The sequence below is a fragment of the Filicampus tigris genome, chromosome 15 (genome assembly GCF_054856515.1).
Source record: "Filicampus tigris isolate MCC_2025a chromosome 15, RoL_Ftig_1.0, whole genome shotgun sequence".
In the NCBI taxonomy this organism is placed as follows: Eukaryota; Metazoa; Chordata; class Actinopteri; order Syngnathiformes; family Syngnathidae; genus Filicampus; species Filicampus tigris.
In genome coordinates, this window is record NC_141231.1 from 12,979,563 (window position 1) to 13,000,460 (window position 20,898).

General features: G+C 41.9%; 2 protein-coding genes across 3 annotated transcripts in view; both read left to right on the plus strand.

Annotated features, from left to right (window-relative positions):
* pdlim5b (PDZ and LIM domain 5b) overlaps positions 1 to 2,929 on the plus strand; it is a 42,673-nt gene extending 39,744 nt beyond the window's left edge. For both annotated transcript variants that reach the window (XM_086053827.1, XM_086053828.1), the window contains exons 9-13: positions 225 to 405; positions 707 to 887; positions 1,058 to 1,178; positions 1,263 to 1,378; positions 2,203 to 2,929. In XM_086053827.1, the coding sequence (XP_085909953.1) occupies positions 225 to 405; positions 707 to 887; positions 1,058 to 1,178; positions 1,263 to 1,378; positions 2,203 to 2,292 (689 nt within the window). In that variant the 3' untranslated portion in view covers positions 2,293 to 2,929. The remainder of the gene's footprint in view (positions 1 to 224; positions 406 to 706; positions 888 to 1,057; positions 1,179 to 1,262; positions 1,379 to 2,202) is intronic.
* A 660-nt stretch (positions 2,930 to 3,589) lies between these two features.
* Positions 3,590 to 20,898, plus strand: part of bmpr1bb (bone morphogenetic protein receptor, type IBb) — a 42,141-nt gene continuing 24,832 nt past the window's right edge. Inside the window, exons 1-2 of the mRNA XM_086053570.1 lie at positions 3,590 to 3,813; positions 10,848 to 10,960. The gene's annotated coding sequence lies outside the window, so the exon portion shown is untranslated. The remainder of the gene's footprint in view (positions 3,814 to 10,847; positions 10,961 to 20,898) is intronic.

The window sequence follows — 20,898 nt, forward strand, 5'->3', positions numbered from 1 at the left end:
TCTGTGGTGGGCGGGGTTGCTCTGCGAGGTCCAGATGTCTCATGAATCATGCAAGGAAAAACGGGAGATTGTCAAACTGTTCACTTTCTTTTTCTGACACCACAAAGTTAACCCCTAACCACCTCAAGCATTCCCAAACCTCGACCGCGAAAGATGACGATGAAGGAGTCGGATTAATTCACCAACTATTTGCTAACATTCATCCATCCTTCTCCTTGTTTTAGGATTCCCCAAGGTTGGCGCAGCCCCTTCCTTTGGCAAAGTTACCAACCCCCCTCCCAAAGGCCCAGACCGGCCCATCCCGCAGCCGCACCCCCAGGACCTGAACTCAGTGGTGCAGAGAGCCGAGCACATCCCGGCCGGAACTCGCACCCCCATGTGCAACAAGTGCAATAATGTCATCAGGTAATCATGGACATATCCACATTAAAACACATCGTACAAGGTGTGTCCGAAAAGTCCTAGGACAGGTGTCACAAAAAAATCTGCAGTATAAAAACAAATATATGTGATTTACAAAATCTGGGATACAGTGATACCGCAAGGAACTGTCAGATGTTCAGGGCAAGTAGCAACACTGAAGGGGAATACACGTAGTTTGCAGTTTGGGCTGGAAGTACAGTCTAGCTTTTGTGGCGCCAGTCCTGGAACTTTTCTGACAGACCTCGTTAATGTTTTCGGCTAACTTTTCCCGGTTTCTCAACAGGGGCCCCTTCCTAGTGGCCATGGGCATGTCGTGGCACCCCGAGGAATTCAACTGCGCCCACTGCCGTTCCTCCCTGGCTGACCGCGGATTTGTGGAGGAGAAGGGCCAGGTGTACTGTGAGCACTGCTATGAGCAGTTCTTTGCTCCCACTTGCGCCCTCTGCCAGCAGAAGATCCTAGGGGTGATTGATGCTATTGTTTCTATGGGAAACAATTCATGGGAAAGTAGTAGTTGGTGTCAAGGAAGTAGCGTTGAAATGACAGTGACAAAAAAAAAAAGGGCCTTCACTAAGGCAATTCTTTCCTTATTTAGCCATTTCTTTCTAACTTTTCCTCTGTCTTGGTTCAACAGGAGATCATGAACGCCTTGAAGCAAACCTGGCACGTGTCGTGTTTTGTCTGCTCGGCCTGTCAGCAGCCAATCCGGGGCAACATGTTCCACATGGAGGATGGGCGGCCGTACTGTGAAATGGGTACACACATACATACATACATACATGGCATGCTGTGTGTGATGTTTCCATATATTTTTTCATGTCTCACTACGTATTCTATAGACTACTACAAACTGTTTGGCACAAACTGCCACGGCTGCGACTTCCCCATCGAGGCGGGAGACAAGTTCTTGGAGGCGTTAGGATTCACCTGGCATGACACCTGCTTTGTGTGCGCGGTAGGTGCCGGACACTTTGGAATTCCCCCCGACAGCCGCACGTTTATGTGCCCATTTCCACCAAGCAAAAGCACGGTTTCCTAAGATAGGAACAGAAAGTTCACCATAAGAGGCGCGGACACCAATCAATGCACTTACAATATCGGTTTGAAGTTTGTACCAATGGATAGTCATGTCGATTTTAAATGTTTACATGCTTGAAATGTCCCTGTGTGGGGCTCAAACGAACGGATGAATAAGAAGCATTGGTGAGGGGGGATGAATATACCCATGTAAAATGATATGAATTTACAAATCCAGAAGAGGGCAAACTTGTGTGCTCAAGGACCACATTTAGTTTTAAAAATAGACATACATATTGGCTTCGTCATTTGTAGATGTAGTTATTGGGTCATTTTGAACACAACCAAAATGCAAGCTCTAAGAGGGTGTGCACACTTGTGCAACCCCCTCAAATCAGTAGATTTTTATTTCCTCATTCGAAAAGATTTTTTTTCATTTGCGTTAGGTTATAGGTCACATTCATGGTGGAAAAAGTTTTAAGATGATTTAGATATGTCTTAGTTACTAATTTCATATAAAAAAAAAACCATTTGAACAGTTATGTATAGACTTTTTTATTTCCACTGCACTTGTATACACGCCAAAACAAAAATTGAAAATCAGCTTTCCCTTTATGTATAAATTGCTTGGTGGAATCGGGTCCAAAACACTCACACACACAGTCCTATGGATGACTAAACTACCAAGCGCTACTAACCCTAAAGCAAGTATATGAGACGTACAACAACAGAGGCGTTGTGTGTTCGTGTGGCTCTCTTCAGGTGTGCACCGCCAATCTGGAAGGTCAACCCTTCTTCTCCAAGAAGGACAAGCCTTTGTGCAAGAAACACGCCCACACTGTCAACATCTGAGCTGCCGCTGCAACATTTCCCAACAATAGCTAAATTCATATGACAGTCAAATGCTACATATTTAAAATGACTTTACATGCATGTGTCTACTGGTTGAATAATAACGGGTCCGGTGTTCTTACGATTTATAGATGCTTTTCAGGAGTCTGCTAGCCTTCTCTTTCAGTTCTTGGTTTAATTTTAACATGGGGGACATTTTGGTTTCCCATATAACAGGATATTACGGCGTGATGATGTGTCCAGCCTCTCAGGGGTCACTCGAAAAAAAAACAAAAAAACAGCAACAAAAAAACGATTTTTATGCCATTATGCAGTATATGAACAATACAGTATAACTGAAGCACCACTGGTAACTAGACATAACTAATACCTGATGATTGTGTTTTTTAGTATTATTTTAAATGTATTTTTCCATTTAAATTGTATTTTATCAATTAGTAAATTGTAGTGCCTATTTCTTTATTCGAATAATACCTATACTGTATCTACATAGGGTTTTGCCCTAAATGATGACCAGTTTATCATAGCATCATTTCTTGTATTAACATGAAACAATTCTAATATATTCCTCCAAAAGCTGCCATGTTTCATGCGCCTTGCACATTTTTATGAGTGGAATAAAAACAGTTTTATGTAATACTGTATAGGTTTTTTTTTTCTTCACACATCTAGTTCTGTGTAGCAAAAGGAAGAACAATCGTAACCCTGTAAATTCAAGGTTCATTTGGTGCCCTGCATTATGTTCATATTTTATATCATCAGCACAGAGCAGCAACAAAAATAATATTCGCAGACATACAGTGAGGTTAGCCATACAACAATATCAAACAAATTGAGTTACAAGCTTGGAATATGATGAATGAATGAATAAAACCTGCGAATCAAGGTCCTAAATATTATTATTATTATTATTATGGTGATAATTATTATTATCATTATTACACTGACATTACACTGAGAGCTGTTTAATATTTTAACTACAAAATATCAAATATTTTAACTAGAAACATGTCAGTACTGTATGTTAAAATACACGCACTGCAAAACAGCAACAAATAAAATAAATAAATAAATAAATAATTTCATTCGATACTGTTTCATGTTACATTGCAAAAATTCAGTTAAGTTATCAAAAGTGCGAATCGTTATCTTTGGTGTGCCAGAATGTTTGCCACAGCTCTCACCGTGTACATTTAGTGTCCTTTGGTGGTGCAGGTATCATGGACTTGCACTTCCCCAAGTCGCCGTCGGTTGTCGCTGTTGTAGCAGGAAAAAGACTCCAGTTAACAGGCTCGAAGAAGTAAAGCAAACGCAGCAGCTCGACTCCTCTCGACAACTCTTACCTACGCAACACAGAGGACGAGGCGGGACTCGTATTAGTCGGCAGTGCCGCACCACTTTTTAAGTCTCAACTGAACCTTTTTGGAGAGAAAATAAGAAGGTTAGAAGACTCACTTGGAGTGTCTGTCATCAGAATGTGAATGGACGCAGTCGCTTGTTCATAGGAGAGACAGTGGAAAGGTGAGTTTGATGATGATGGTAAACAAATTATGTATATGTGTATCATGACGTCAAATCGAGGTAATAGACAAACCTGTGAGTTTTCATGTTAGAATAATAATATTGAACTAATACGAGCCGCAAATCAAGTCAATACACCCACCCACTGACCACTTCATTAGGTACACCTGCATAATATGTATCTAAAAATCTGCCCAGTTTGGATTGTCACTCTTGTCGTGTGTGTACTGTAAATAATATTAATAATGTATATATGTGCACACGTTTTTCAAAACTATACTGCATCATACAAAAAGCACGGTGCTTAGTGGTTAACATGCCTCACATTCTAGATGTTCTGAGTTTGAATCTCAATTTCCAGGCCTAATCTGACTTCCATCCAAAAACATGCTAGCTAGTTTCTCTGAACAGTGTCTCGATGTAGGTGTGAAACTGTGAATGTATGCTATGACCAATTGAGCTTGTATGATATTGATCTCACCCTGTGATTGGCTGGCGACCAATCCCAGGTGTACTCTGGCTCTCGCCCGAAGTCACCTGGAATAGCCCTCAGAACACCCTCATGAGGAGAAGCAGTATAGAAATGTACAATAAAATACAGGTTGCACAGTGAAGTAGTGGTTAGCATGTCTGCTTCTTATGTTGGTTTTCTCCCAGCTACGTCCCACATGTCAGAAAAATGCATGTTAGAATCGGTGAAGACTTTTTGTCCATAGGTGTGATGGAGCTTTCCACTTGAAACAAACCCTTGTGTGTCATTTGAATGGGGACTGTTGCACTGCATTGTAGTTAATATGATCAGTGAAGGACTGGCAATTTTATACAATACAATACAATATAATTTTATTGCCGGGGTCCGCGCATGACATTGGCACGCCCGGAGTACGTTTATACAGGTAAACTGCAAGTTCTCCCCTTGCGGATTATATAGTCGGCCATGCATGCAATATGGGCAATTGGAGAGAGCCTTTCACCCACAAGCGTGCGTCCTTGTGTGAGTGTGAGTGTCAAGGAAAACAGACCTTGGTCTGCCGGAATGCCTAGCGACGCACAGCGCGGTCTACCAAATTCACAAACAAACACGCTGAACTAGACTTGCTCCAGGACAAAAATGCACATGCTGCTTTTTTTACACTGAGCGTAGTCTACTTTCTGTGACCAAATTATCAGATGCGTCGGGGGCGCAGCAGCTCCATGCACTGGAATGCCCTGTGAGGCACGTCACGGTCCTAAACACGGTAGACCACACTTGCCTCGCCACAAAATTGAAATTGCGCCCATTTTTGTTGAGCACACGGGCACCTGTCTACCAAAATAGGACCCCAAGACTGAAAGGGCTGTGACAAGAAGCATCAATAAATAAAGTTGAGTTGAGTTGGAAAAAATGAGGATTATTTTGACTTTTAATGTGTTGGACTTCATTGTAGATGAAGTGTATGGGACTTACAGTATGCGAACACATTTGAATCTGAACGCGTCAACAACTTCACTCCTGGGGCTGCCCCCAAGGGAGGGATAGAGACTAATAGAAGACCGCCAGAGTGATCAAAAAACCCACCGGTGGCCCCTGGCATCAGTAATGGGGCCGAATGACTCTTACGTGGCAGGAATGGCATGTCAAGTGAGAGTATGCGTGGCCAAGCGGCAATTTGAGGTCTACCGCATGCTTGGAGTGCATATTGGATTGTGTGCGTGGATGCATGTGTGCGTACTTGTGCGTGTGTTTACGGTGGTGGTACATAGGCCAGGAAAGAGTGAATTCAAATTTGTTTGCAGATGTAGACATGCGTATTCACTTTTCTGCTTGCATTGGGGCCAACTTGTCCTGTGAGTCAACTGAAGCTACGGTTTTTAAAAAAAAAAGCTTATTGTGCATGGTAGTTGTCACGTCATGATTTGTTTTGGGTTGAAGATTATTTGGCCTCTTTGATTAACTGCTGACTATGCCCTTACCTCTGCCGCCAAATAGGGATAGGCTCCAGCTTACCCACGGCCCAATGAGGAAAAGCGCTTTAGAAAATTGTTTGATTGTTTACCCTGAGTGAAGTTTTAATTGCTGTAACTCCTCAAATAACGTCTGGCTTGCATTTACTCACTCTTTAGGTTTGTATTTGAAAAGAGGCCCTAATTTGTACTACTTGCTGGAGGTGGACACACTACTGACCATTGATTGGTAGGAGGAGAACTGCTTCATATGTACAGTAACTCTGTGAGGAATTGATGCATAGTATTAATTACAATGGAGGTAAGAAGTTCCAGTATGTTGCTAAAAGGTATTATGTTGATAAAACTCTTTAATTGGACCTTAGTATATTTGTTTGAGACAGCCTCACCCGTCTGTCACTAGAATGAGTGAAGGATTGAGGGCCAAATACTCAATTTCAGGTAAAACTGAATTGAAATGTTGTCGTTGTCAAGGATTAAAAAGCTCATGGGAAGGAGTGTGTCCTTTAAAGAGGACTTGTCTGCATTTTTTGTGAACGTTCTCATTGAAGATTTTTGCCTTGGAGCCCCGCGGTGTTATGCAAAGTCCACTCTGGTTCCCATTAACAAGGAAGCACACGGGTTACCTGCACTGACCATCTGCTATTTAAAAGTCAACAGCAGACTGGTTCCTCCCAAAGTGTTGGATAAGAATACAAAGTAGAAAAGCAGCAATGGCTTCAAGCTGCTCTGCTCTTTAACCTGGAAGCTTGACAACATGCGGGAGAGCGGATTGAAGAATGAAAAGATACATGACTACATAGGAGTCGTGTTTGGAGTCAGGACCATATTAGTCAAGACTGAGTCAAGAATCAAGACTTTAAGGGGCTGAGACAGAGTCAAGACCAGGTCTTTAAGAAGTCAAGATTGAGTCAAAAACAAGGCTTTCAGAAGATGAGACCAAATCAAAGTGAAGACTTCTAAGGGGAAGAGACCAGATCTAGAGCTAGACTTTCAGGAGCCAAAGACCAAGTCTTAACCAATTTTTTTAAGAAGTCGGGACAAAATAAAAAAATCTTTACGGGCTATTGGCTAAATTCTACCATGATGTTTATGAAGCTGGAGGCTGAGTTTAAGGCAGTGAGATTGAGTTAAGACCAATACTTTCAGGAAGCCAGTCCTAGTCTAAGACTAAGATTTTTAAGACTCCAATCCCCTTCAACTTCCCTCATTTACATGTTTTTAAAAATGCGTGTGGAAGCTGGTATACTTGGAGAAAACCCACCCAAGCAAACTGGAAACTCCACACAGGAAGTTCGGAGCCAAGGATTGAACTCCAAACCTCTTAACTTTGAGGCAGATGTGACACTCATCCACGATCCTGCCCCGAGCTGCGAGTCAAAGTTTGAAAACAACTTTCGGTTGAAATTTCATCTCTGGCCATTTTAATCACAGGCATATGAGCTCCTTTTAAAAACATGTCTTAATACGATAACTTGATAGGAAGCTCCATGAGTGTCGTTTTTTTTTTTTTTTCTATACTTAAAAAAAGACCTGAAGAAAATAAGACTATTATGTCTGCACTCTATTGACAGGTATCACATAGACCCTGGAATACACACTAGAGTGGTTTCACTTTGACAGCATTGTGACGAAAGCGATATCCAAAGCTAAAAGCTGTATTGATCCTACCAGACTGGGTGTTCATTTTCTTTCAGCAGTGGTAGTCGAAGGTATAGATTTTGGCATAAACTGGTGTGTGTGTGTGTGGTGTGTTTGACCTCCAAAAGCGGCGTGCTAATTGCCATTCTGCTGGACACGATTAGCGATTAGCTCTGTAAAATAAACCACATGACTAGAATCATGTTTTTCCAAGTGATCAAACCCGATGCTCTGCTGACTAGACGTGAAAGAGAGTAGCGTGTGTTTTAGAAAGTCTGGATTATTGTTATAGCTCGAAGCCATTGTTTTTTACTTTGAAATTAATAGAACATGAAAATGTTTGGCGGTTACTCGAAAAAGATTTGTTTTTCCTTGATACGTGACCAAGCTAATGACTTTTAAAAGGCATAGACAAAGTCAAGACTTAGACCCTATGTAGCCAATACCAAGACAAGATCAAGATGTTAGGTTGCCAAGACCAAGTCAAGATTAACTCTTCAGGAAGACCAAATCAAGTCAAGACTTTATGGTGCTGAGATCAAGTTGAGACCAAGACTTTAAAGAGTCAAAACCTAGTCAGGATCAAGACTTTGAGGGGTGGATACCAATATTTTAAGGTTCTGAGACTAAGTCAAGACTAAGACTTTAAGGAGCCGAGATGTAGCCTTGACAATGAAGAATTTAAGGACTTAAAATCAAGCAAATAACAACACTTGGAGGAGCAAAGACTAAGAAAAATCAAGCCTTTAGACCAAGTAATGGCCAAGACCTTTAATGGCCATGGACTAAGTCTACACCTATACTGTAAGAGACTAAGACAAGGTGAAGACAAATATTTTGAGGAGCCGAGACCAAGTCAAGGCCTAGAATTTAAGTCACAGAGACCAAGCTTTTAAGGTGCCAAGACCAATATGAGACCAAGACTTTAAGGCACCCAGTCTGAGTCCAAGGCTTCAAGATGGTCAAATCAAGATTTTGAGTGATATAGACCAAGTTAAGACAAATACTTTTAAGGGGTTGGGACTGACTCAAGACCCAGACTTATTGTAATTTGAATCCCAGCAGATGGTGTGGTGTGATATATATACCAAGTGCAGTCAATTGGTGGAGTGCAGTATCATTTAATTAGCATTCTTCCTCCATGAAGCAGTGGATTTGCCTCTGCAGGAGCCATCATAAACGGCAAATTGGGCCCGCGCTGCTCCGCTACAGCTCCTCAGTGAGCCACGCAGGGCTGCTGTGAATAATAAAATAGTCCAACTCTGCCCACGGAGGACAGTAATAGTCTCTATGTGTGAGGTAAACGCTCCCTTTATGGCCCCATTACAGCTACTTGATGTGCGACAGTCACCTGCTGTCAGCAAAGTCACGTGGCCCGGAGCCGAGTCATGATTTATGACGGGCATAACTCATAACTGTGAAGAATGTCAAAAATGTGTGCCTTTTATAGGCCTTTTAGTTTATAACGTGAGACCCGTTTGCACCAAAATTTACTTGGAAGTCACACAAAAAAAGCAATTGCTTCACGTGTGTGATAGGGTTAGGGCATTTTATCATGTTCTACACACCAACGTTCTGTATCGCTTATCCTGTTTAGGATCGCAGAGAGCTGCAACCTATCATACTGACTTCGGGCCAAACCTCACTCTGGACCAGTCGCTAGACAGTCTCAGGGACAGACGACTTCTCTCACGGGATCCACCCTGCCTGCATTAAAGTCAGACAGATGTGACACTACACTATCAATGACCCATTTTATCATAGTATTTTACAAATTGTGTTCATACTTGTCCATCTGCCGTGTCTTTGGAGAATTCTGGCCAAGTCAAGATCAACACTTCAAGGGGCCAAGACAAGTCAAAGCCAACATTTTTAGACCGTAGATGAAGGGCTTATACATGAATGAAGTCAAGACCGAGGCCTTTAAGGACCTGAGAAAAAGTCATAAACAATAATTTTAACTCACTTTAATGACTTTAATGTGGAAGTCAACCCAAACATATTTTCTTCTATACAGGCCTACTAGTTGAAATACGGCATTCTGATTAATGTTGCATTTGTGGAATATAAGTTAAAATGGAAGTCAACGCAAACATTTTTTTTCAAGAATATGTTCTATGCAAGCCCACTAGTTGAAACAGGGCATTTTGATGAATATTGCATTTGTGGAATAAGTGTTAATCCACTCGTTTTTTAGCCATCTCTGCTGGCGGCCATTTTGTCTTCTGTCAACTGAAAATGACATCACAACTGCTCACATGTGCATTTCCCTGCTTAATTTATATTCCACAAACGCAAAATTAATCAGAATGCCGTGTTTCAACTAGCGGGCCTGCTAGGAATATATTCTTGAAAAAATATATATGTTTGGGTTGACTTCCACTTTAAGCAGCAAAATGCACCCACTTTTAGCCATCTCAGGGGGCGGCCATTTTGTCATTTCTGTCGACATGATGACAAGGAAGTTGCTCAGGGCTCAGATAACGACCAATCAAGGCTCACCTGTTTTCTGAAGCTGAGCCATGATCGATCGTTATCTGCAGCATATTTCATTTGGATCGCTTTGAAATTTTACATGCTTGAAACAGTACTGGATTCCTCCACATGAGCCAAAGCTAGAATGCATTTCAATTTATAATTTTAATATATTTGAGACATTATTCTCCAAACAGCAACACTTCCTCTTAAACGCCACCCTAAAGTTCAGCTTTACAGATGCCACGTACATCCACCTTGAGTCATTTCAAGTAGCCCCGAACGTATTGAATGTCAGTTTTCTACTAATTACAGTGAATTAACATTAGTTGAAACTTGTCGCGACAAAACCTATTGGCCTAATCATGGTTTCCGCGGTGTGCATATTAGAGAATGAAGCAGTAAAGCAAATATTGTTACTGCATCGGAGCCTTTCTGAGCCAATTTAGTGTGCAAACACACACTCTAACACAAACACACTTTGGGACTGGTCGTACAGGTAGCGTGCTGGTGTCAGGCCATAATTATGTTCTCGCTTCATTTAGGGAGCACATGTCAGTGGGACCACCCGGCTTCCGTCTTGAGTCAACCTGCCTGAAGTGAACCATGTAACAGTCTTTGCAGTGTTCGTACAGCTGTGACTCAGCATGATGTTTTTTTTCTTGTTTTTTTTTTTTTAAATAACATTAAATGGACTCAAGGTTACCTGTTTTGCTCTCCCCTCCGCAGCCTTGAGCTACTTGAGATACTTTTTTAAGGACCCCCCTCATAATATAGCATAACTTTCAAGCAAGGCAATCACGGCGTCAATCGCGCTGAACATGACTTTTAAAAAAAAAAAAAAAATGATACGAGATAATTTATTGCAAATTATTTCGCAGACCCGCAAGTTATGACTAACCGTTCCTTCAGCAAGCTAGGATTGTGGAAGATTCTTCCTTTCACCGGTCATTTGTGTTCTTGCTTACGTGCAGGTGCATACCGACGTGAGGAAGAAGTCAATTGTAGCGACGAGAGGAAGAAGAGAAGGATACTCGATTGATGACGTTCGATTGATGAAGTGCCTGGTGTCAACACATCGTTCTTGGTGAGTCACGATTGTTCATCGGTTGTTAACAAATGTTATGACGTTTAGATTCATTTGTATTTGTATATAAGGAAAACATACGTACGTACATGCCGGGGAAACTACAATACACTGATAGGAATTTGCCGCCGGCTGCTTGATTCTGTGGAGAGTTCATAGGATTAAGTCATAACTACCCCGCAGCCCGATTTAAAAAAATAAAATGAAATAAAAGGATAGGCCTATGTATAAAAACGTTTAGTTTATTGGTGGTTAAGTTTTACTTACTGTTAGAATTTCATTTTTTTGGTAAATATCACTGTGCTTGGTAAAAATGTATTTTTTGTTTTCCAAAAACTTTCAAATATGACTTAGGCAATTATACTATTAGGCTAAATAATGGTGTGACTACTCTGTATTCAATATAAAGTACCTATTGACCCACTTTGATTGGAATCAAGTCAATCCTCTTTTTTGAAGAAAATCCATATGTTAGGTTTACTTTTGAGTCAGACCTCTGTATTCAATATAAAACATCATTGTTTGAGCAAAGGTATTTTGTGACGAAGGATCACGCGAAAGAAGTCCTCCAAAGGTGAGTCGTGCGAGCAAAGTTTTCTTGCCTGTTTTCAGTAGGTTCCGTTTGTTCCCGTTTGCTCCTTGGTGTGCACTTCACATTGTGACAGCTGCGCTGTTTGTTGATTCCGGCGACAGGCCGAAGGAATTTTCTCCCCGCTTCGCCGCGCCTGAGCCTTCGCGGTTTGGCCTCAAGTGACTTTCACGCGTGTCAGGTCTAAGCTGTGCCGAATGTTCTTGGAGATGTTGAATAGTGTCGTTGTTCTTTCGCGGCTTGGTCACGGTTGTTTTTAGAGAAACCATAACTCGCTCAGAGGATCGACGACAGCCTGTCCTGTTTTAAGAAGATGTTAAGCGATGTAAAAAGTGAAACAACAACTAAACACGCTACTTTAAGATACGAGCCTAATTCATTCTATGACCGTGTATCTCAAATCTAAATTAATCTCTTCCAGCCCCCCCTCTGCAAAAAAAAAACCCCAACAAAAATGTTTGTAATTTGTCTTTTAATAAGAAGAATGGAACTATATTAATATTGTACTTTATACAAAATATTACAGTAATGACATGATAATGTTGAATGTAAACAAATCAGCTTTTGAAACATTTTTTACTTCAGTTGAATGGACATTATGCTGCTCCATCTGGTGGTGTACCTTCGCCACCTGGGCGAAGTAAAATACAGAAATGCTGATAAACTGAACATGCAGGCAGTCTAAGCTTCTCAGTAAGCTGCAGTAATATGAGCCATTCTTCACAGAGGATAAGGAATATATGACTGTGAGTACTGTTATATTGTCTTTCTGCATGTCTTGCGCCACCGTTTGTGTTCAATCTGTTGCTTAGCATCGCACCATATATGCTAATTCATGTTAGCATCAAGTTGACAGACTTTAAGGCAAAGTTATGTGGTCTTTAAATGTGTTTGTATCATTTAAAAAGTGTGTTTAAAGACCCTTTTTAAAAATAAAAAAAAAGTGCAGTAAATGCTATAATAACATGCCAAAGGTGTATTTCTGAATCGCGGATTTCACTTACTGCGGGGGTGTTGTGTAACGTAACACCCGCTATTTGTGGGGAATTACTGTATGTTCAACTTACAGTAAAAGTTAAATACAACTGAACTAGCCTACCACATGTTGAGAATCTTTATGTCTAGAGATTGACTTGGCGAGTTTGAAACCTTCCACTTGCTCACATAAATACTGTAATGGTGAGTTCAAATGTGCTGTCTTGGAAGCATTTTGGTTGTTTCAACTGAATGTGGGTTAAAAAAAAAAGAAAAAAAAAAGGACTGAGCCATACAATATTGGGCCATGGTCTGCTGAAAGCTTCATCTTTAGTTCCGCTGCTGTCAAACCCGAGAAGGGCCCCTCTTCCTCGTCTGGCTGCATCAGCGGCTCTGAGAGCTTTAGGTAGCCCGGATCAGATAACAATACAAAATAAAAAAAGAGCCAGCTAACCTGCTACAGGTTGGATTGTTATTGCAGGTGCGGTGGCAGGGTAGACTCAGCTGGTCCGGAGGCCCGCATCGCAAAACTCCATACGCGGAGCTGTGGTCGCGCATGATCGGTTGCACGTTGGCACGCCAGGATACACAGATGAGAATTTTTAGCAAGGCGTTCATTGGTGCAATCCTTTCAATTCGGCAGCATCTTTCCAAGGAAGAGTGGACGTTGTAAATTTCCCCGTTATGGAGTTTATCTGTGCTGTCTGAAAGCCGCACTTTCCCGTTTTGCCACCTGAGCCCAAGCACAAATGAATCCCAATCAGAAGATGACAGATAGTGATGCTAAATTGCTAAACTTAGTTTTTGCCTGTGTCATCTAATGTGGGCAGAGCATGGCATCAAAGTTCAGGGATTCTTTTCTCGAGAGTTTAAAATCACTAGCCCCACACTCTAAAAAACGTTGGGTTAAAAATAACACAATTTGGGGTCAAAAATGGACCGATCCACTGCTTGGGTCAATTTGACCCATCTTTCTAGGTTGTTTTTTTTGTTGCAGAAAACAACCCCAAAATTGGTAGTTTTGTACAAAACAACGCCAAAAGTTGGGTCAAATTGACCCAATTTGTGGATCAGTCAATTTTTGACCCCAACTTTTTTTAGAGAGCAGGACCAGTTTCACCCATCAACATGAATTGGGTGGACATGTTTATCAAAACAGGACACATGAAAAAGTCTCAAGGTCCCTTGCCTGAAATTGATCAGGAAGTCCGCCATTTTGGACAATCAATCTATGAATTTGTATCCCTAATTATAAGCAGATATGCAACGCTAAATTACAAGAATGTGCCCTGTTGGTTCAAATATGGGTGGAGCATGGCGACAAAATTTTATGATGATTTTGAGGATTCACCACAAAAAAGGGGGTAACTTTATTTTAGAACTCCTAATTCAGATTTTAATCTTTCACAAGACATTTCACCTTTAATCCAAAGGCTTCACTTCAAAAACTCTAAAAAAAAACATACAGTAATGGTATCATTCTACAGACATTTGGATCGATCACAGGCCGGAGTGCTTTTTCTCACTTAAAACTGCCTTTTTGCTGACGGCGGACACAAGACCGCCGCGCGGTTGGCAGTGTTTATATGACAGAAGCCACAGGTAACCTCGACCGGCTGGACTCCTTCACGGAAATCACGGGGCGTTCATCACGCATAGCTGGAGAACCGAGGGCATGGAAAACCTCCTGCCCGCTCGCACGCTATTCGCTCATGTGCCACAAGCTGGCCTGCGTGGAGATACGACGCTAATCGCGTCACTTCGGAGAGAGCGAACACCATCTTGTGGGAACGCGGTCACGCTGTCTTGATTTTCTCCCGGTAACCCTATCACCGTAGGCAGTAAATTTTTGCCTGAGATCAAGCAAATAAGAAAAAAAAAAAGAGGGGGGGGGGGGGGGACGGTCGGAGACAGAATCCTGAGGGGGTGCGCTGGAGTTAAGACCCTTAAATTGAACCTTCATTGGGGGGGGGGGGTTCAAAAGGACACGCTGGGATGTGAGGAGGAAGGGGAAAACTGTGGTTCCTCTGGTCAAGACAAGCCTCAAGGGTTCCTTCTCGGGGATCTGACTTCTGTCTGAGTAAACATGTCTGGAATGGTACGCTCCATGTGTCTAGTGTGTGCGTGTCTAGTGTGTGTGTCAAGTGCGCTACATGTGAAGTGTAGCTCAGGCAGTGTGGAGGTGGAGGCATGGCTGGGATACAGTATCAAAGTGTCTCGCTGGACTCCGCAACGCGACTGCGTTTGGTATGCGACTTTGTCTTTGACCCCCCCCCAAATGTAAGGCACACTTTAAAAACATAGCGGCACCTCCAAGGTCCGACACAATCTGTTGTTGACGTCCCCCTTTGTGCGGATTTCCAACTTTTTTTTTTCCCCATAGGAAAATCTGTTGCCGTCATGTAATCAATATTGACTGCACAGGAAATGTTTTAGTAACATTTGAGATACAGTGGTACCTTGACTTGCATTTGAATTTGTTTCCTGGCCAAACTTAGCCATCGCAAAATGCCACGTTTTTGTTACTTTTTTTTTTTCTTTTTTTTTTTTTGGTAGAAATATATTGTATTAAAACAGTTGAATAGAAAATGAACAAATACACCATTTTTATTGAGCGCAATTACTTATGTATGGTAGTATTCATGCATTAGATGTTTGTGATTGACATCAGAAGCTGAAGTCTGATTGCTGCCTGTGAGCGTCTCGGCAGGAGTCGAGGACTATAGCAGCTTTTTGCGAATTCTCTCATTTTGTATTTTTTTTTCGACCGCCCCGTTGAACAAACTGCTAAAAGTGCATTTGCAACTGTAGCCTTCATTGTCCAAATGCAAGTACATTAAAGTAATTTACAGTCATCATTCCTTTTTTCCCTTTTTGTTACTTCACTTTAGTAGCTGCATATCAAAAGCTGGCTTGTAACTTAAATCAATTGTAATTAAAATACCCTAATATGTTGATATTTGGACTAGAATACACTAGAGGTGTGCGATACCCTCCCGACACGGGTAATTGTATATCCCGATAATGATCTATATCCCAATATATTATTTTTTCTTGAAATGACATGAAAATAATGGCAACTTTATTGGATGTTTTCTCAGTTTATTTAGGAAATACATATTTTATGCAGTCCCCCTAAAAAATCCACTGTATAAACAATATACCGTTTTATATCATACGATACACGTTTTATAACGTATCAACAATATACTGTATAACATTATATTGCGCAACTGTAGGATACACGCATAACCCGCCCCCCAAAAAAATCGATGAATTTATATGCATAGTGATGCCAAAGGGCTCCATCTGGTACCTTAATAAGCAGCTTCCGTTACAACACAAGGGCGATAAGGAGACAACACACTCCTCTCTCCACGTCTACGCTCGGCCTCTTTGACACCCCTTCACTCCTCCTGGGAGCCAAAGCCGCAACTGGCAACCCGACACCCATGATGTCACCCCTCAGAGAGATCCCGGACTACCGTGCATCAATCAGTGCTCCCAAACGCAGCCCCGCCTACCCAAAATCAGCTGTACAAAATAACGCCGCGAGGATGAACTATATATATACAATATACCCGATACTGTATATATATATATATATATAGATCTCCATTCGTCCATTTTCTATTTTGCTTGTCTTCATTAGGAACGTAGACAGGTGAGCTGGAGTCTCTCCCATACTTACTTAGGCGGGGGGGTACACCCCGGACTGGTCACCAGCTAATCGCAGGACTATTTTTAGGATACATTAGAATATCATGTATGATGTTATATTGTCAGCGGCACGTTGGCATTCTCGCTTTGTTCCATGAGATCACAGTGGTGGCAGATGCGGGACAAACAGAGAGCAGCTGTTGACGCTGCGTCTTCTCCAGTTACAGACGCTGGCAGCGTTAGCCACCCTCCCCCCCCGAGAGATGGGCACGGGGGCACGCCGCCGGCCCTTAATCGTGTTTGCTCTCCCGGGCTTGGCACGCTTCTCTTCAGGGCCCCCCATCTCCCCCACCCCCCTGCGCTCCGCTAGTATTCTTGGCACGAGAAGAGAGGGATGTGGCCCAAGGTGTCAAACGAGAGTGCGGCTGGTGACAAGACATTATACGCAACTGGCCACTCTCTCCCAGGACCCGTGGCGCCATCGCGTACCCTGCGATCATGCATCCATCCATTTTCTATAGCGCTTGTCCTGGAGCTTATCCCAGCTGACTTTTGGCAAGAGGAGTTTTTTGATACAACTCATAACTCTTTCTTTGGTTCTCCGTCCTGTTTATTTTGGGTGTGATTCCACTTTAGACCACTAGAAGGCACCACACTGTTTTATATGACACGGTGAAAGAAGAAGAATGAAAATAGGATGTATTAAGATAGTTCTTGCTCAAGATTATTTTAATGTCAAATCCTCTTCAGTCCTGCTTTTTGTGTCTACAGTAAGCAACGGTTGTAGGTTCATTTTATAATGTACATCTTTGAGCATGATTATTGATTTTTATTGTGAGATGATGTTTAGAAAAAAACGTTTCAAATTTACTGTAAAAACAGAGGCATCGGTGCTTATGCTCTTGTTCTATCTCACTATATCGTGATTAAATATGCATTATTTAAAATGTGTAGTTTAACACCTTAAAAATTGTTAGGCGTCATAAATGCGATAAAAGAACACCCAAACAGAATATACATCCACGTCACACGCTGACTGCACAAGCAACACTGTGCATTCAGGGTCAACTTAAAACTCAGAAACACACACGTTGCCCCGTACGCCACATTCATTCTTTTTCCTCGATTGTAAAATTGAAATAACAATTACATTTCAATTAATTGCCCAGCCATATGCTGGGCACATATCGACAAACAAGCACATTCACAACTACGAACAATTTCGAATTTTCCGTTAATCTAATATGACTTGTGGGGTACAACCTGGACTTGTTGGCAGCAAATTACATGGCACATACTGTTTAGACAAATTAGGTCTCCGGTTGTTGTATAATGTTGTTTCAGAAGTGCTGCCTCACCTTATAAGTGCTATAGCGCTACGGCTGAAATGCTTAATAATGTATCAGGTAATATACTATGATAAGACATGGGTAGTAAATCATATGCTGAGATGTCTTGTAATATCTGAGCGTGCGAGCGCATTGATACGAGTGCTTCTTCAGGTTTTGGATCTGATGAGCCCATTAAGACAACTTTGCTGTTTTAGAGTTGGTATTTAAGTGACGTCTCGCAGCCGTCCGAGCGCTCCCGCTTTCAGCTTTCCACCCTACGGCCATGCCGGCACTCCCGTACGCTTCCCGTTAAGTGAAGGAGTGATGTTTCAGAGATGGATAGCATTTCCAGCACTTATCGACTGGTCGGCGGCGGCCCGCCATGACACCGCATCGGGATACATTAGCCGCGGGAGGGTGTGTGTGTGTGTGTGGGGGGGGGGGAAACTTGACAATCTTCCCGAAGAATAGAGTGGCTTCCCAAGTACGGAGGGCAAGATGTTAAAACACGCGGACGTCCCAAAGCGGCGCATCGATCTCGGGGCCTCCTCGTGCCGCGCTACTTCCTGTGTTTTCATTGCAGCAGGGCAAAACAACGCTGCCAATTGCTGCGTATCTAATGCCGCCCCGTCTCTAGGGAGAGACGCATTCGCAATGATGTCGAGTGACGCGGCAGTACGGTTAAATGGTATAATATTAGATAAGATTGAGAATAAATCAAAATCAAAATTGGATACTTGAACTGTTTGGGAAGTGTTGTAAAATTCAACGTCTCGTAGGAGCTGTGCAGCGTCATGCCACCTCAAAATTTAAAATATGGATGTTTTTTTTTGTTTTGTTTTTTTAAATGTTTGGTGAAAATAGTTACGTTAGATCAATTTAGATAATGCTTAAAAAAGGATAGCTGTAATGCTTCCGTACAGAACGAAGCCGCAAAGGTAAATGTGTTCTGATTCATTTCTACATAGTATCATCGTTTGCTTATGTCGTCACTATCGGGGGTAAACCTCAAATGTTCAAATATGGTCAGTTGAATATTTTTTTTCACAAATCGGTCTGTCCCCACCTCGCCTGTTATTTTCATGCAGTATTAACCAATTCAAAGTGATGACAACAGCTCGGGAATAAATCTATGACCAATCTTGGATACTTGAACTGTCTGGAAACGGCATCATGTCTTCATGCTTTTTTTTTTTTTTTTTTTTTTAAATAGCACGTGTGAATACTTTGTTTAGATGAATTTAAATAAATCTGTACTGTTAAAAATGGATAGCTGTAATGCTTCGGTAGCGGAAAGTAGCGCATCAGCCGCAAAGGTAAATGCGTACTGATTCATATCCGAATACTGCTTAGTCAGCTCATCGTTTTAATTTATTCCACCACTCATGGCTCCTTAAACCTTAGAAAAAGAGTTTGGGAAGATGATGTAACCACAGTCGTTGACATTTGTGAAGTACGTACTAAAGGCTTTTTGTCCGGTCAGGCGGTCAGCATAAGCGCAGACTTTCATTGGCCCAGCTGGCGGGGGCGACCTTAAGGGCTCCATAATTTAGTCATTTAAAAAAAAATTTTTTTCAAGCAAATTAGATTAATGATTGAACATGACTTTGGTGTGTTGGTATGTTCAAGTTGGTGAGCAACGCCCTGAGACCGACTGGCAACCGGTTCAAGGTGTACCTCGCCAATAGTATAGTTTAGGTCGCTGCTTGCTTTTAGTGACTGTTTGGGGTTTGTGTTACCCAATATGTCGATTAGCCAGAAATGGGTGAAATGAAATGTTCCATGAGTGACCACTGGCAACAGGAGGAAACTTTGAGCAGAAGCAGGCCCAGGGCGGCGGTCACAGACCTGCTGGCTTTCGTGTGTGGCTGTAGCATACGAGTTGGATGTCTATGAGTAGCGTTACAGCAAAAAGCCAAGAAGCAGTGTTGTTGCCTCTTTCTGCTGAGGCTCAACCCGCACAAAAGTGTGCCTGCTAATCAAGTCAATTTAATCTGATTGACAAATAATTGAAGCAAAGAGTACGCTGCCCGGGCGCTTTCTTCCCCATCAACCCCCGGAGCAGATGGTTTAACGCTCGCATCGACTCAACTGGAGGGAAAATACTCCAGTCTCATCTGCTCCTATTTGAGCTGAGACATCAACTCGCAGAGCCTCCCCGCAGGAAGAGGAATTCAGTGTGTCCCCCCCCCCCCCCACCCCCCCCCACAATGCTCCACCGCCCCAGGATCAATAACGGTACAGTCTCATGTTATCCTACTGAAACCAGGAAGTAGCTTGCTGACCAACAAATTGGTTCATGTTTTTGTTTTTCACTTTTCTTTCCTATGTTTGCCTTTTGATTTTTAGCCAAAATAGACAAATTCACCCTGCTCCAGAATTGTAAAATGGTACAATCCAATCATTTGACACTTTCCTCCTTGAACCAGGAAGTGACTTGCTAACAATCAACAGGCAAACTAAGATTTTTTTCAGTGTTGTTAGAAGTATTTACTGTATTTAAGTTTTGCCATTTTAGCTTCGAGCTAATGCTTACATCATCCTACATAAACCAGGAAGTAGCCTGCTAAACATAAAAAAATAACACAAGTACCCCCAATGTTTTGTTAGAGATTTTTGTTGTTGTTGTTGAGTCACGATGAAAGCATTCCCCACTGGACCAGAATCAAGAATGATACAGTCCTGTCACCACCTTATGTCATTCTTCTTGAACCATGAAGTGGCCTTCTAATGAACAACAAACAAAGAAATGATGCACAAAGATTTTTTTTTTTTCATAATTTAGTTTGTCCATTTTACCCCTGTAACAGAAATGAGAATGGTATTGTCCGGCTATCTTATGTCATCTTCTGTGAACCAGGAAGTGGCTTTCTAACATTCAAACAATATGTCATGATACCATTTTATTCCCTTTTGTTCCAGGAATTTATATGGTCATGTGGCTGTTTTAATTGCACTGAACGCCACGGTATAAAAAACGGTGCCATTTTTCGTCATCCTCCGTCACTTTCCTTGAACTAGAAAATAACCTGCGAATGAACAATGGCCTAACTATACAAACGCTTTCCCTCAAAATAAAAACGTCACAAGCGTTTTACGACATCATCTGTAAGACCAGGAAGTAGCTTGCTATGTGATTTATTTCCACTTGCGTGAACAGTTCAGCCTATCTGGAGTTTGTAGCTCCCTTAATGTCATTGCAAACACTAAAGTCACTGCTTTATGATGTCTCTGATAAAATAAAAGCCTAAAATAGCTTTTTATGCCCACTGTCTGCTAATCATCGCCTTTTACATAGGTTAGTGTGGATATTTTCGTGCTTTATTCCATAAGTGAAGAACATTCCATAGAACGAAAGAATCAGCACGGTGTTATTTCCCTTA